The sequence below is a fragment of the Eschrichtius robustus genome, chromosome 10 (genome assembly GCF_028021215.1).
Source record: "Eschrichtius robustus isolate mEscRob2 chromosome 10, mEscRob2.pri, whole genome shotgun sequence".
Lineage (NCBI taxonomy): Eukaryota > Metazoa > Chordata > Mammalia > Artiodactyla > Eschrichtiidae > Eschrichtius > Eschrichtius robustus.
Window position 1 is genome coordinate 104,675,697 of NC_090833.1, and position 11,863 is coordinate 104,687,559.

At 48.7% G+C, this 11,863-nt stretch overlaps 1 protein-coding gene across 5 annotated transcripts in view; it reads left to right on the forward strand.

The window, feature by feature from the left end:
• SLC25A37 (solute carrier family 25 member 37) overlaps positions 1 to 11,438 on the forward strand; it is a 42,812-nt gene extending 31,374 nt beyond the window's left edge. For 2 of the 5 annotated variants that reach the window (XM_068552372.1, XM_068552371.1), the window contains 4 exons: positions 2,683 to 2,725; positions 3,495 to 3,723; positions 5,748 to 5,804; positions 7,711 to 11,438. In XM_068552372.1, coding sequence (XP_068408473.1) covers positions 3,501 to 3,723; positions 5,748 to 5,804; positions 7,711 to 8,231 — 801 coding nt within the window. In that variant the 5' untranslated portion in view covers positions 2,683 to 2,725; positions 3,495 to 3,500 and the 3' untranslated portion in view covers positions 8,232 to 11,438. Of the gene's footprint in view, positions 1 to 2,682; positions 2,726 to 3,494; positions 3,724 to 3,795; positions 4,924 to 5,747; positions 5,805 to 7,710 lie in introns of those variants that run through there. The other 3 variants (XM_068552369.1, XM_068552373.1, XM_068552374.1) reach the window with 3 other exon arrangements.
• Positions 11,439 to 11,863: the final 425 nt, after the last annotated feature.

Consider the following 11,863-nt stretch of genomic DNA (forward strand, 5'->3'; position numbering starts at 1 on the left):
CCTCCATAGGCTGGTCTTGCCACCCCAGGCCAGAAACCGGGAGGAGGCAGCACAGGCAACTGCTGCAGACCTTCCCCAAGGCGGGTCTCTCCTCCGGGAATGGGCCTGGCAGGAGCCACTTCTTAGTGACAGGCCCCAGGTAGGCCCCCGGGGACAGGCTGCCTCTGCTCCTCTTGTGGCTCAGAGACTCACACTCTGGGCTTGAGAAATGCAGCCAAATGTGAACTTTTCATCAATAAGGAAAGCTCTAGATATAAAGGGTGCCGGGAGGGACAGGTAATTCCAGGAAAGCATGCTTATATTTAGGGGAGGTGAATAAGGGACATAGTACCGCTTCACCCTAGTCGGTATCCTAAGTTGCACGTGTGTTTGTTTGCGTATCCATTCATTCAACAAATATTTATTGGTCCCGCACTGTGAGTTAGACACTATAATAGGCATTGGAGATGTGCTGTGACTCAGACAGACACAGCCCCTGCTCCACGGAGCTTAGAACGGTCTGGAAGGCCATGTACTAGAACCGTATTACTTAGCCTCTTGATGAATCCTTTATTGTTATTAACCGTAAGGATAGTAATAGACATTTAATTTTCTCACTCCTTCTCTCAAAAGAGGAAGCTGAAGCTTAGAGAGGTTAACTGCCTTGTCCAGGGTCACACCGTAAGTGATGGAATCAGTTCTGTCTGGTAGCAGAACTTGCCTTCTGGGCCACCTGGTTGTACCACCTCCTGCGTCAGGCTCCTGATTTTTATCAGGGGCAGTGATAAGAAAAAGCCAGGCGAAATATGAAGCTTCATTTGCTCTAAAGCTTGAGCAATTTCAAATATCCGTTAGAATTTAGTGCTAGAGAACCTCTGCCGTCCCTGGAGCACCAGTTTTGCCTCTTCCAAAGGGAGCACTTTGCATTTCGTAGACTTTATTTTCTCTGGCCAGCAGTACACTTACAAGCAAAGCACAGGTTTTGTAGCCATGAGTCAGCGACCTTCCTGCTTGACACACTCACCCACTTCTTCCTTTGGTCTTGTTTGCTTATAATGTGTCCTGCATTATCAAGTTGCCTAAAATCCTTTTGAAACGGGTTAGAATAGAAAACACGTAAGCAAAAAGGTACAGGGACACTGATCCTGTCCATTCGCCCCTGGGAATGTGGGACCCAAGTGTCTGGCGGCTTCCTCTGGCTGAGTCAGGGGGCATTTTCACCAGTCTGTGGTAGAAGAAAAGAGGGGAAAGTAGTACTTAATAAAGCTAAATTGAACTTAAAAACCAATTTTATAGTCAGAAGTAGTCTTTACTTTTTTTTTTTTTTTTTTTAAAGCATTAAAGGTGTCCTGGGACTTCTCTGGTGGTCCAGTGGTTAAGGCTCCACGTTTCCACTTCAGGAGGCATGGGTTCGATCCCTGGTCAAGGAACTAAGATTCCGTGTGCCGCACCGCAGGGCCAAAAAATAAAAAAAAGTTCTTTCTTTTACGAAATGATGATTATAATAAAGGGCAGTGGTGCTTGTTGCTTATATTGTTATTATTTTTATGTCCTTTCTTGGCAAAGTGAAAATTTGCCAACGGTGTGCCCATTTTCTGTGTGGTTTTACTAACTGGTAAAATCCTAAGTCTGAAAACCACCACTAATTTGGTTTTCATGCTGTTCCTCTGAGCCCTGGGGTTCCTGGTGGGGGGGATTTCTGCCTTGAGGAGTGAGAGGAGGGCACAGAACTTTTTGTCCCATTTCCAGTCAGAGAAGCTCTTTTATTTTATATATTAGTTTCTTTATGGTCTTGTTTAGAGGTAAAACGGTATTCCTACCAAAGTTTGGAGACCCTCTGATCTAGACTGTGTGTGTGTTGGGTGGAGGGGAGTGGAGGAGGGAATGCTGCTTTTGCAGGACTGAGCCAGTGTGGTACTTTTACCCACAAATATTTCTTATCTACTGTACTGGTCAGGGCTCTTCAGAGAAACAGAGCCAATAATGTGTATATGTTTGTGTGTGTGTGTGAGAGAGAGAGAGAGAGAGAGAGAGAGAGAGAGAGAGAATTGGTTCACATGATTGTGGAGACTGGCAAGTACAAAATCTGCAGGCCAGGCCAGCTGGAGACCCAGGGAAGAGTTGATGTTACAACCAAAGACTGGAGGCAGAATTCTTTCTTCCTCGGGGGACACTAGTTTTTTTTCCCTCTTCAGGCCTTCACCTGATTAGACGAGGCCCACCCACACAATGGAGGGTAGTCTGCTTTACTCAAAGTCTACTGACTTTAAATGGTAATCTCATCTATAAAATGCGTTCACAGCAACGTGTAGACTAGTGTTTGGCCATAATTGGAGCCGGCATGGGTACCGTGGCCTTGCCGGGTTGTTGGCATATAAGATTCACCTTCACACCTACTCAAGTGCCTGGGGAGTGTGATGGGGATGACAGAGATGGGGAAAGTTGGTCTTTGCCTCCAGGGGGCAAGACTATACATAGGAAGAAATTAAGAACAAGACCGTATATTTCAGTGCTAACTTGTATAGATGAAATGTAAAAAGTATTTACAGGAGATGAGGGGGTGGGGGATGGAGGATTCCAAGGAGATTTACGGTTGGGGCTGAATGGAGCTTTCACAACACAGAGGTCTCAGATAAGTGAGGGCACAGAAGACTTTAGAACCGGAGTGGGAACCCCTGGATAATAATGATGCTTCTATTTCAGGGGTCCCCACCCCCTGGGCCACACAGCAGGAGGTGAGCAGCAGGTGAGTGAGTGAAGCTTCGTCTGTATTTACAGCCGCTCCCCATCGCTCGCATTACCGCCTGAGCTCCGCCTCCTGTCAGATCAGCAGTGGCATTAGATTCTCATAAGAGCGCGACCCCCTATGTGTGAACTGCACGTGTGAGGGATCTAGGTTGCACGCTCCTTATGAGAATCTAATGCCTGATGATCTGAGGTGGAGCCGAGGCGGTCTCATCACCCCCAGATGAGACCATCTAGTTACAGGAAAACAAGCTCAGGGCTCCCACTGAGTCTGCATTATGGTGAGTTGTATAAATATTTCATTATATATTACAATGTAATAATAATAGAAATAAAGTGCACAGTAAATGTAATGCCCTTGAATCATCCCGAAACCATCCCCCCCACCCCTCTACCCCCGATCCGTGGAAACTGGTCTCTGGTGCCAAATCCCGAGGCCCAGAGAGGTTAAGGGATTCATCAGAAGTCACACAGCTTGCCAGTGGCCGGGCAGGTGTTCCTACTCCAAATCCTGCCCCTCATCTTTTACCGCCTTTGCTGGGCATAATGAAATCCATGTGAACGTGTGTGTGTGTGTGTGTGTGTGTGTGTGTGTGTGTGTAGGGATGGGGGATTACTCCAGAAAGGAGAAGAATAAAAGTTTTCTTCACCCAGAAATCCTGTGAGTCTATAAAAATGGCCTGTTTTTTTCTCACTCTCTCCCTGGGTCTTCCTTTCCCTCCTGACCAGCCTCATTAACCCCACTCTTTTCTTTTCTCACCCTCCCCCAGACACGAATGCAGAGTTTGAATCCAGATCCCAAAGCCCATTACACAAGTGTCTACGGAGCCCTCAAGAAAATCATACGGACTGAAGGCTTCTGGAGACCCTTGCGAGGCCTCAACGTGATGATGATGGGCGCAGGGCCGGCCCATGCCCTGTATTTTGCCTGCTACGAAAACATGAAAAGGACTTTAAATGCCGTTTTCCACCACCAAGGGAACAGCCACCTAGCCAATGGTATTTGCAAGCATTTGTCTGGAGTTAGAAAGGTCTCTCCTTCAACAGACCCTTCCCCAGGGTTCTCCTCCCTGTGACCCAGCAGCCTGATGCCTCATCTCCGCCACGCTTGCTCATGAATCAAGGACTCTAGATTTGTGTGTGCACACACACCCAAACACACGCACACACACACGCGCACGCGCTTTTTTTCACTCCCCTCCTTCGCTCTCTGAAGCCCAGGGAGAATCAGTGACAGAGGTGTTTCATTGTTGAGTGGGTTTTTGCCTTTTTGCTTTTAAAAAAAAAAAAAAAAAAAATTCAAAAGCAATTAATGATCAGATCTAGGGGAGAAAAACAAAACAAAACAAAACAAAAAAACAAACAACCCTGAATAGAAACAAAACTTTTGAATGCTGGATTCCAAAAAAAAAAAAAAAAGTTATGTGGACAGCTTCTTTGAGACTATTTAAAAACTGGCCCAACAGGTCTCTACAACGTCAAGATCTAACTAAGCTTTAAAAGGTCAAGAAGTTTTATGGCTGACAAAGGATTTGCTCCTGCGCAGAGGACCTTTCCCACCTAAGCTTCTGGGGATTTGGGAATTTCGCCCCCATTCTCTTCCGTCTGTCGCATCTCTCTGCAAGCAAGGGCCGAAATCGTTTTCTTTTGTTGTTTTGAGGGAACCAGGAGGGTGGGGGGTGGCCTGAGCTGGCCGCAGGCAACTGTTATACAGGCTTGTCTTACTGGGCCCTGCCAAGTGGTTATTTTCGCCTCCTGTGGGTTTGGCTTTTGTTGGTTTCTGTTTGGGTTTGGAGTGAGACTCTGGCTAGTGGCATAAGGAGAACTTACTTTAACAAATTTATTTTTCAGCAACAGAGAGGTAGATGTGACTGGCAACAACTTTCTACCCCTTCTCTTTTTTGTTCTACTCAGAACCAGAAAGCATCCCTCCCACCAGCAAACCCTGGTAATAATGACTCCAACCTGGCTGGTTTGCAGACATTGGTTTTGCTTTTTAAAAATCGGCCCCTAGTTGCATTTGTCCGGACCGTCACCAAGATCTGCACTCTTGATGCTGTCCTCAAGTTCGTGGCCTCAGGGCCCTCCTTTTGCTGAAACTGCCTTTTTAGCTCCTTGGTCTCTGAGCCCCTTGAAGGCGGTTTGAACGGAGCCCAGTTTATGTCAAGTTCTGCCCAGCACTGTTACTGCTTCACTGTGGTGTGTGCTTTGGTCGCGTTTTGACCTCTCTGGGGATGATCGTAAGCGTGTGGGAGGGAGCGAGGGAGGGGGATTTATATGCATTTCTGAAGCATTAGCCTGTGTCCCTCTTTCTTCCCACCTTTTAGCAGTTATCTTAATTACTGGGCAGTGTCACCCACAGAGGGAGGAAACCCAGAGCCAAAAGCAAAAAATTCCAGGCTGGAATCTGGCTTTTGAAGTTCCTGGTTCTTGAAGCCAGGCCAGAGGAGACCCTCAGATGGGCTCGGCCATTTCTGAGACACGTCATCACTTTGCAGACTCACCCTGGAAATCTGCCATATGCAGGTCTCCCTGACGCCCTTTTCCCTTGGCCGCTTGCTTTAAAAAATGCCTGGATTTTATTAAGGAATTTTCTTAAAGGTTTCTCTTCTTTTTGCCCCCTGTCTGCTGTATACATGATTATCATCCCCTCCCACTGCCCCCAGCGTAAAGGCAGAGTGGGTTAATCTGTAGGCAAAGGCCAGAGATGAGAGAGAATTAAAATCTCTATGGTGGAAAAAGCCACCAAGTGTGTTTTCTGGTAGCATCCAATGTTGGCAGGTCTAGCCTTTTCCTAGGGAAAATGAGGTTCTGCAGGACTGAAACGTGAGTGACGGTGCCTGTGTTACCTTCCTTATTTTTATCCAGTATTTTCCATGATCACTTGAGGGTTTGAAGACTCAATGCTCACCTGGGTGGAGTTGGTAGTGAGTTTTGCTTCTTAGAAAGCAAGGTCCAGGGTTCCAGGAACTTCCTCAGAACCCCTGGTCCCAGAGGGTAATTTTCTGGAGTTTGTTTTGCAGGGATAGCTGGGAGTATGTCCACCCTGCTCCACGATGCGGTAATGAATCCAGCAGAAGGTAATGTTTCATGGTCCCAGGGCGTGGCAGGAGGGGACGCGCAGAGGGGCAGGAGCGAAGTTGGGGGGTGGGGACAGAAGGTCGGGCAAGGGAACCCCTGGTCCCCAGTCAGAATAAGCAGGAGAGTTCGTACCCTCTTCTCAAAGGCCTCGAGAAGGCACGTGAGCATTTGAGCTCTGGGATTCCGGTTCGCTCAAACAGAGCTACTCAGGGCGTGATCCACAGACCAGTAACATCAGTGTCTCCTGGGAGCATGTTAAACATGGTGATTCTCAGGTTCCACCCCAGACCTACTAAACCAGAACCTCGGGGGGGGGGGGTAGAGACAGGATAGCCGCTTAACAGGCTCTCCTGGCAATTCTTCCGTGTGCGTTTGCACTACTCTGAAACCTGTGTGTGCTCACGTGCGTACACATGTGCACACACACACACCCACCCCCCACTGGCCCCCTGTTCACCATTATCAACCGTGGACGAATTTAGAAGGAACCTGTCTGAGGCCATTCACTAGGGTTTATGGGCTTATGTTCAATTTGCTTTTTTAAAAGAAATTTGAAATTATTATGGAAAATTTCAAACAGGCGAATGCAGGGAGAAGAGTATGGTGAACCCCGCATGTGTGTATTGCTCTACTTCATAAATTAATATTTGGCCATTTTGTTGTAGCTGTCTCCTCCCACGTTACCTTCTTTTTTTTTTTTTTTCCTTTTGAATTTTGGGAGCATTATAAAGCAATTCTTAGCTGTGCAGACGAGTTCTGTCAGCTTTTTCAATATCCTCGCGTCCTCAGCCAACTTGGGTCTGAATAGTGAGGAGCTTTTGGACCCGGTGCTGGGCATACCTTCAGCTGGGTTATTCTCTGTGTGAGATGTAGGACTCTCTCCCTTTTCCTCCTCTCTCTGAAAATGGTCCCTTGCCAGAAGGGAGAATCAGAGGTTAAAAAGTGCAGCATTTTAAATCCTGTGTTATAAGTTTGTCTGGTTTTGTCTTTTAAGGTTACAATTTATTTGCTCTCAGCTGCCTCCCATGCCTTAGCAGATAGGAAACTTGTTCTGACTTTCAGGGATATATGGGTCAGATTGGGAGGTGGGCTGCTTTTTCTGTGTGTTTAAGGCAATTCATAGTCAACGAGCAGTAAGTTAGCCCATGTCAACCAGGCAAGAATTTTATTTCTATTTTTTTAAAGGAGAGAAAAATGAGGTTCACCTCCACCCTCTTCTCCTTGACATTATATCGTTTTAAGGACTTTATTTCTGTAAAAGTAAAGCACGCTGTATGTGTTTATCCTGCAATGCGTGGGGACAATTAAAATTCTAAGTATTTGCCCCATGTCCTTTGACCCACCAGTTACTTTTGTATTAATAAAGCCAGGGTCCTCACTGGAGTTTGCCATTGAACTTGGGCCGATATCATTCTAGTGTCTCTTCCAAGAGCACTCAGACCCAGAAGCTAAAAACACTGTCAGAGGTACAGACCACTGAGAATGAAGGACGGGACACGTGTCCAGTAGACGTACTGGGACGGAAGAGGGCAGAGGAGCCAGGAGCAGGGTCTAGATTCCTCAGCGTGCGTGAAGCCCGAGGCAGCTAGGGCCTGGGGGATCAGCTCGGGCAATCTCGTCTGAAGTGGCTGCCTGGTTTGGGGGCCACGTCAACCAAGAGTCAGGCGGGAGAAACGTCAGGAAACAGCCACCTCCTGGCCCTGGATCCCGGAGGCATGTGTCTATAAACGGAATGCCCTGGAGCTGGCCCTCGGTGGTTTCTCGGGCTGGGGCTGGGTGTGTGCTAGCTCCCCGTGCCCTGTTACCCATGTGTCTAAACTTGCTTGTTTCTCTTTATGGCTTGGCTTCCCATCTCACTCCGGCCTGGGGTGGGGCTAAGCCCAACCACCCGGGACCCGCCCACAGTTGTGAAGCAGCGCTTGCAGATGTACGACTCGCCGCACCGGTCGGCCCTCAGCTGCATCCGGACCGTGTTGGGGACGGAGGGCTTGGGGGCCTTCTACCGGAGTTACACCACGCAGCTGACCATGAACGTTCCATTCCAGTCTATCCACTTCATCACCTACGAGCTCCTGCAGGAGCAGATCAACCCGTACCGGGGCTACAACCCGCAGTCCCACATCATCTCAGGCGGGCTGGCCGGGGCCCTGGCTGCAGCCGCCACCACCCCTCTGGACGTTTGTAAAACCCTCCTCAACACTCAGGAGAACGTGGCCCTCCACCTGGCCAACGTCAGCGGCCGGCTGTCGGGCATGGCCAACGCCTTCCGGACGGTGTACCAGCTCAACGGCCTGCCCGGCTACTTCAAGGGCGTGCAGGCCCGCGTCATCTACCAGATGCCATCCACTGCCATCTCCTGGTCCGTCTATGAGTTCTTCAAGTACTTCCTCACCAAGCACAAGCTGGAGAATCGAACTCCGTACTAAAGGAACGGGCTATGGGAAGTGATGCCAGAATCTTTGTTTGTGCAAAGGCTTTCCCTGACTGCTCCCCTTCCCCTGCCCTCACACCAAGATTATCAGGGCAGGGTGTTGGCAGGATCTGCTCCCTGACGCCTTAGAGAGAGGAGAGGACGGGACAGCCGCTTACACGATGGCCGTCCGTCCGCAGGGATATCCCAGGTGGTAGAAAGTGTTGAAAGACTGGCAGGGGAGCGAGAAAGTGCTTTCTCTCTTCCTCCCCCCGCCCCCGAGAGCGATGTAGCTTTTCTGCTTCAGTATAGCATCTCCTCCCCTAGAATCGTACGTAGATCACCCAGGAGGGAAGAAAATGTGCAGTGACTGGAAACATTAAAGAGGAAAAAAAAAAATTATGTATATAGAAGTTCCAGTACACAGTATCAAATAGATGGATAATGTTTATCCTTTATTTTTCTATGTAGAAGTTGTTGGATTTGCGTGTGTGCCTCTGTGTGTGTACAAGCAAGTGTTACAGCTGGGAATATAAAGCTGTTTAAAAAAAAAAAAAAAAATAGCTGAATTCTTCCATCGGGTTAAGTCAAAAGGCACCAAAGTAATACATTGCTCCACGTGGTCTAAAATTGTGTTGAGCCCCCCCCCACCCCCAGATGGAAGTTCCACTTGAATGTAAAATAATAAATATAAGGTTTATATTTTGAATTTTCTTTTCATAGGGGAAAATGGTACGTTGAAAAAAAAGTCAAAATCATGATATAATACTTTTAGCTACTTTTTTTTTTTTTTTCTTAATCAGTCACCTTCATGTGCCTTTTCCCTTTGTCTTTTCCTAGAAATTCCAGGACCAAAGATCTGGCCCTGGGGCTTTTCCTCTTGCTGTGTGCTCGCCCGCGTGCACACACGTACTGGGCGTCAGCACAGCTCACACTGGAGCCCAGTGGCCCCCAGTGGAATTAGGGTGGCTGGTCTTAACACTTACTGAAACCATTTCCTTCCCTTGTGGGTGACGTGAATGTATGCCTCGCGGGGCCAGCACTTAAAAGCCCTTGAAATGCCAACGCTTAGCCACTTGTTGGGCGGGCAAGTGTGATAAATCCTACCTTGATCCTTGGACTTCATTCTCCAACAGTCTTTTAACCCAGGCACTTCAGGTATTCTTGTCTGTGTGTGTGTTCGGCTAAATCTCCTGATCTCCTATGTTTCCCTGTGCGGTTTTAGGGGTTTTAAAAAACACCGCAAGCATATCTACGGCATTTGTCTGTACACCTGCCCATCACAAATTTCCCCCTTAAGAGCCTCTCACCGCGCAGGGACAGGCCAGGCTCCCCAGCCCCGCAGCACAAGGGACCCGGGCCCTCGTGCTCAGTCAGGATGCCTCTCGAACCATCTTCGGCCTTGCTTGGTCCGCGCCAGCTGAGAACACGATGCCTTGTTTCCTGAAATGGCCTATCTGAGCCAGATGATCCCTGAGAGCAGACGCAAGCCTGTTTCCTCCAGCCAAGCCTTCCCAGGCCTCTCTCCGAGGAAAGACCCAGTGGATTCACAGTTTCCTTTAGAGCCGTCTTTCAAAATGAGCAGGAAGCACGTGTGTGTTTTCATTCTGGCCGGCCTGGTCCTGACCTTGACCCTTTGCCCTTCGCCTTCCGGCCTTCGCCTTAGGCACGGTCCACATCGTGCGTTCTCACCGAGGCTCAGACCCGGCTCCTTTGGATGCCGTGACTCCTGGGATGAACTCAGGTGGTGCTGGGACTTTTGCATCTCAGAACCTCTGGGAGTAGTTTGCAGGTCAGGGACAGCAGAGACCCACGTCAGGCAGCTCCCACACGTGACCCGATGAGCAGGGTCTTCTCCTGGGCCGGGGGGCCTGCCTGCTGACCTGTCCTGCCTCGGAGTTAGCCCACCCCCATCCCCCGGTGGAAATCAGTTGCAGCGAGCTTCCCCACTCAGGGATGCCAAAAGCCCACGGAGACCAAACTGCTGGGGGAAGTGTTGACATCTCTCTAAACATATACCCCGTCAGTGTTAACATTTTGCAAATGGAAGAAAATCTAGATCGAATTCTAAAATAATTATCCAACCACTCCTTTTTGTCCACTTCAGATACACCACGCTGCTGCAAAATATTCCGTATTTCTTACGGGATTTTGTTTTCGATGGTATTGAGGAAGGAAACGGCTCACTTCTCTGGGTGACCTCCTTTGGGTCAGGAGAGAGAGAGTCTCCAGATTTCAGAGTCGGAAGGTCTGATCCCAGCTTTCCTTTCCCAGTGTGTAGGGATCGGCTGGGAAATGGGGGTGATGCCACCTGTCCTGCCTTCCCCACTGGGTCTTCCAGAGGCTGAACGAGCGATGTATCTGAAAGAGCTTTGAAAGTTGTGAAGCGCTGAACAAATAGAAGTGGTCATGAATTTTGTGGGAGGTAACCACCGCCCCCCACCCCTCACCCTGAGCTCCAAAGCTTGTCTTGCTGCCCCATGCAGACTGCAGCCCAGTTGACTGTGACTTTGACTTGGCCAAGAACGAAATAGGAACATGTTCTCCCCATCCCCGACCCCTGGCGATGACCAACCTAATGTAGTCAGCCACGGCACAAACTTGGTCACTGGTGTCTTTGGTGTCATTGGGGTGTCATCTGCCGCCCAGCAATGCCACTTGAGTACAATACTCAATAACAGTGACTTCTGTCCAGACCATGATTTGAGATCCAGCCCCTCATACATCTGAGTTTTACTTTTTAGAATTAAAAAATTGATTTTTTTTTCCAAATGGGATAAATCTTCAGTCCATGACTATTTTTTTCTTAACTTTGGATCGAAACTCGCTAGATACTGGCCTGTGTCCTTTGTGTTTTTCTTTTATTTTTTTTTAAATGCTGATGTCTTGTTCCAAGAGCTGTCCTCCAAAGTCCCCCCTAAGGCTGCACTGGCAACAGGTTGTTATGCCATTAAGGTTTTATTTAACTTTATTTAAGGATGATTGTGCCTGTTCAATACAAATGTACTGCTGCTTCCCACCTGCGAGATGCACGACGTACGTTAGTAGGGTGGGCCAGTGTCCTTTCTTAAATTCCTGTCGTAAATATCATGGTTTCTGCCTCTTGATTGTCACCAGTTCCTGGAAGAAGGGGAGAAATGTGTGTTTCTGTGTGGGGATATTTCTGATATGCTGCTACAGTTGTGACACTGGAGCTACAGAAAATAAAGCCTTGATCTTTGAAGTGTTGTGGGCTCTTTGGTGGGAATGTTGAAATAAGAGGGAAGTGGATGGAGGAAAGGAACCTAATTCATGGGGCTTGTGCCTCCTGCAGTCTGGTGCGTTAAGGGCCAGGATCTATGGCTTCAATGGAAAGTGTCCCTCAGCCCTCTTATCAAAATGGAAACAGATGGCCGCCTCAGCCAACCTAGGGATGGTCACGTGAGATGATGGGGCAGGGCTGGGAGCCTCCATGGCTTTGCTCGCTCTGCTGGGGAGGGTGGCAGCTCTTCTATCCTTGTGGGACCATGAGTGTGAGAGGCTGCCGGTACCTGGGATGCCCAGCCCTGATGCCTGGCACGCTCATGCCTGTTTTCCCTCTCTCCTCATCCCCTATAGAGGCTTAATCAGGGTCCCTCTACACGGAAGACCCCGAGGGTGACCAGAATC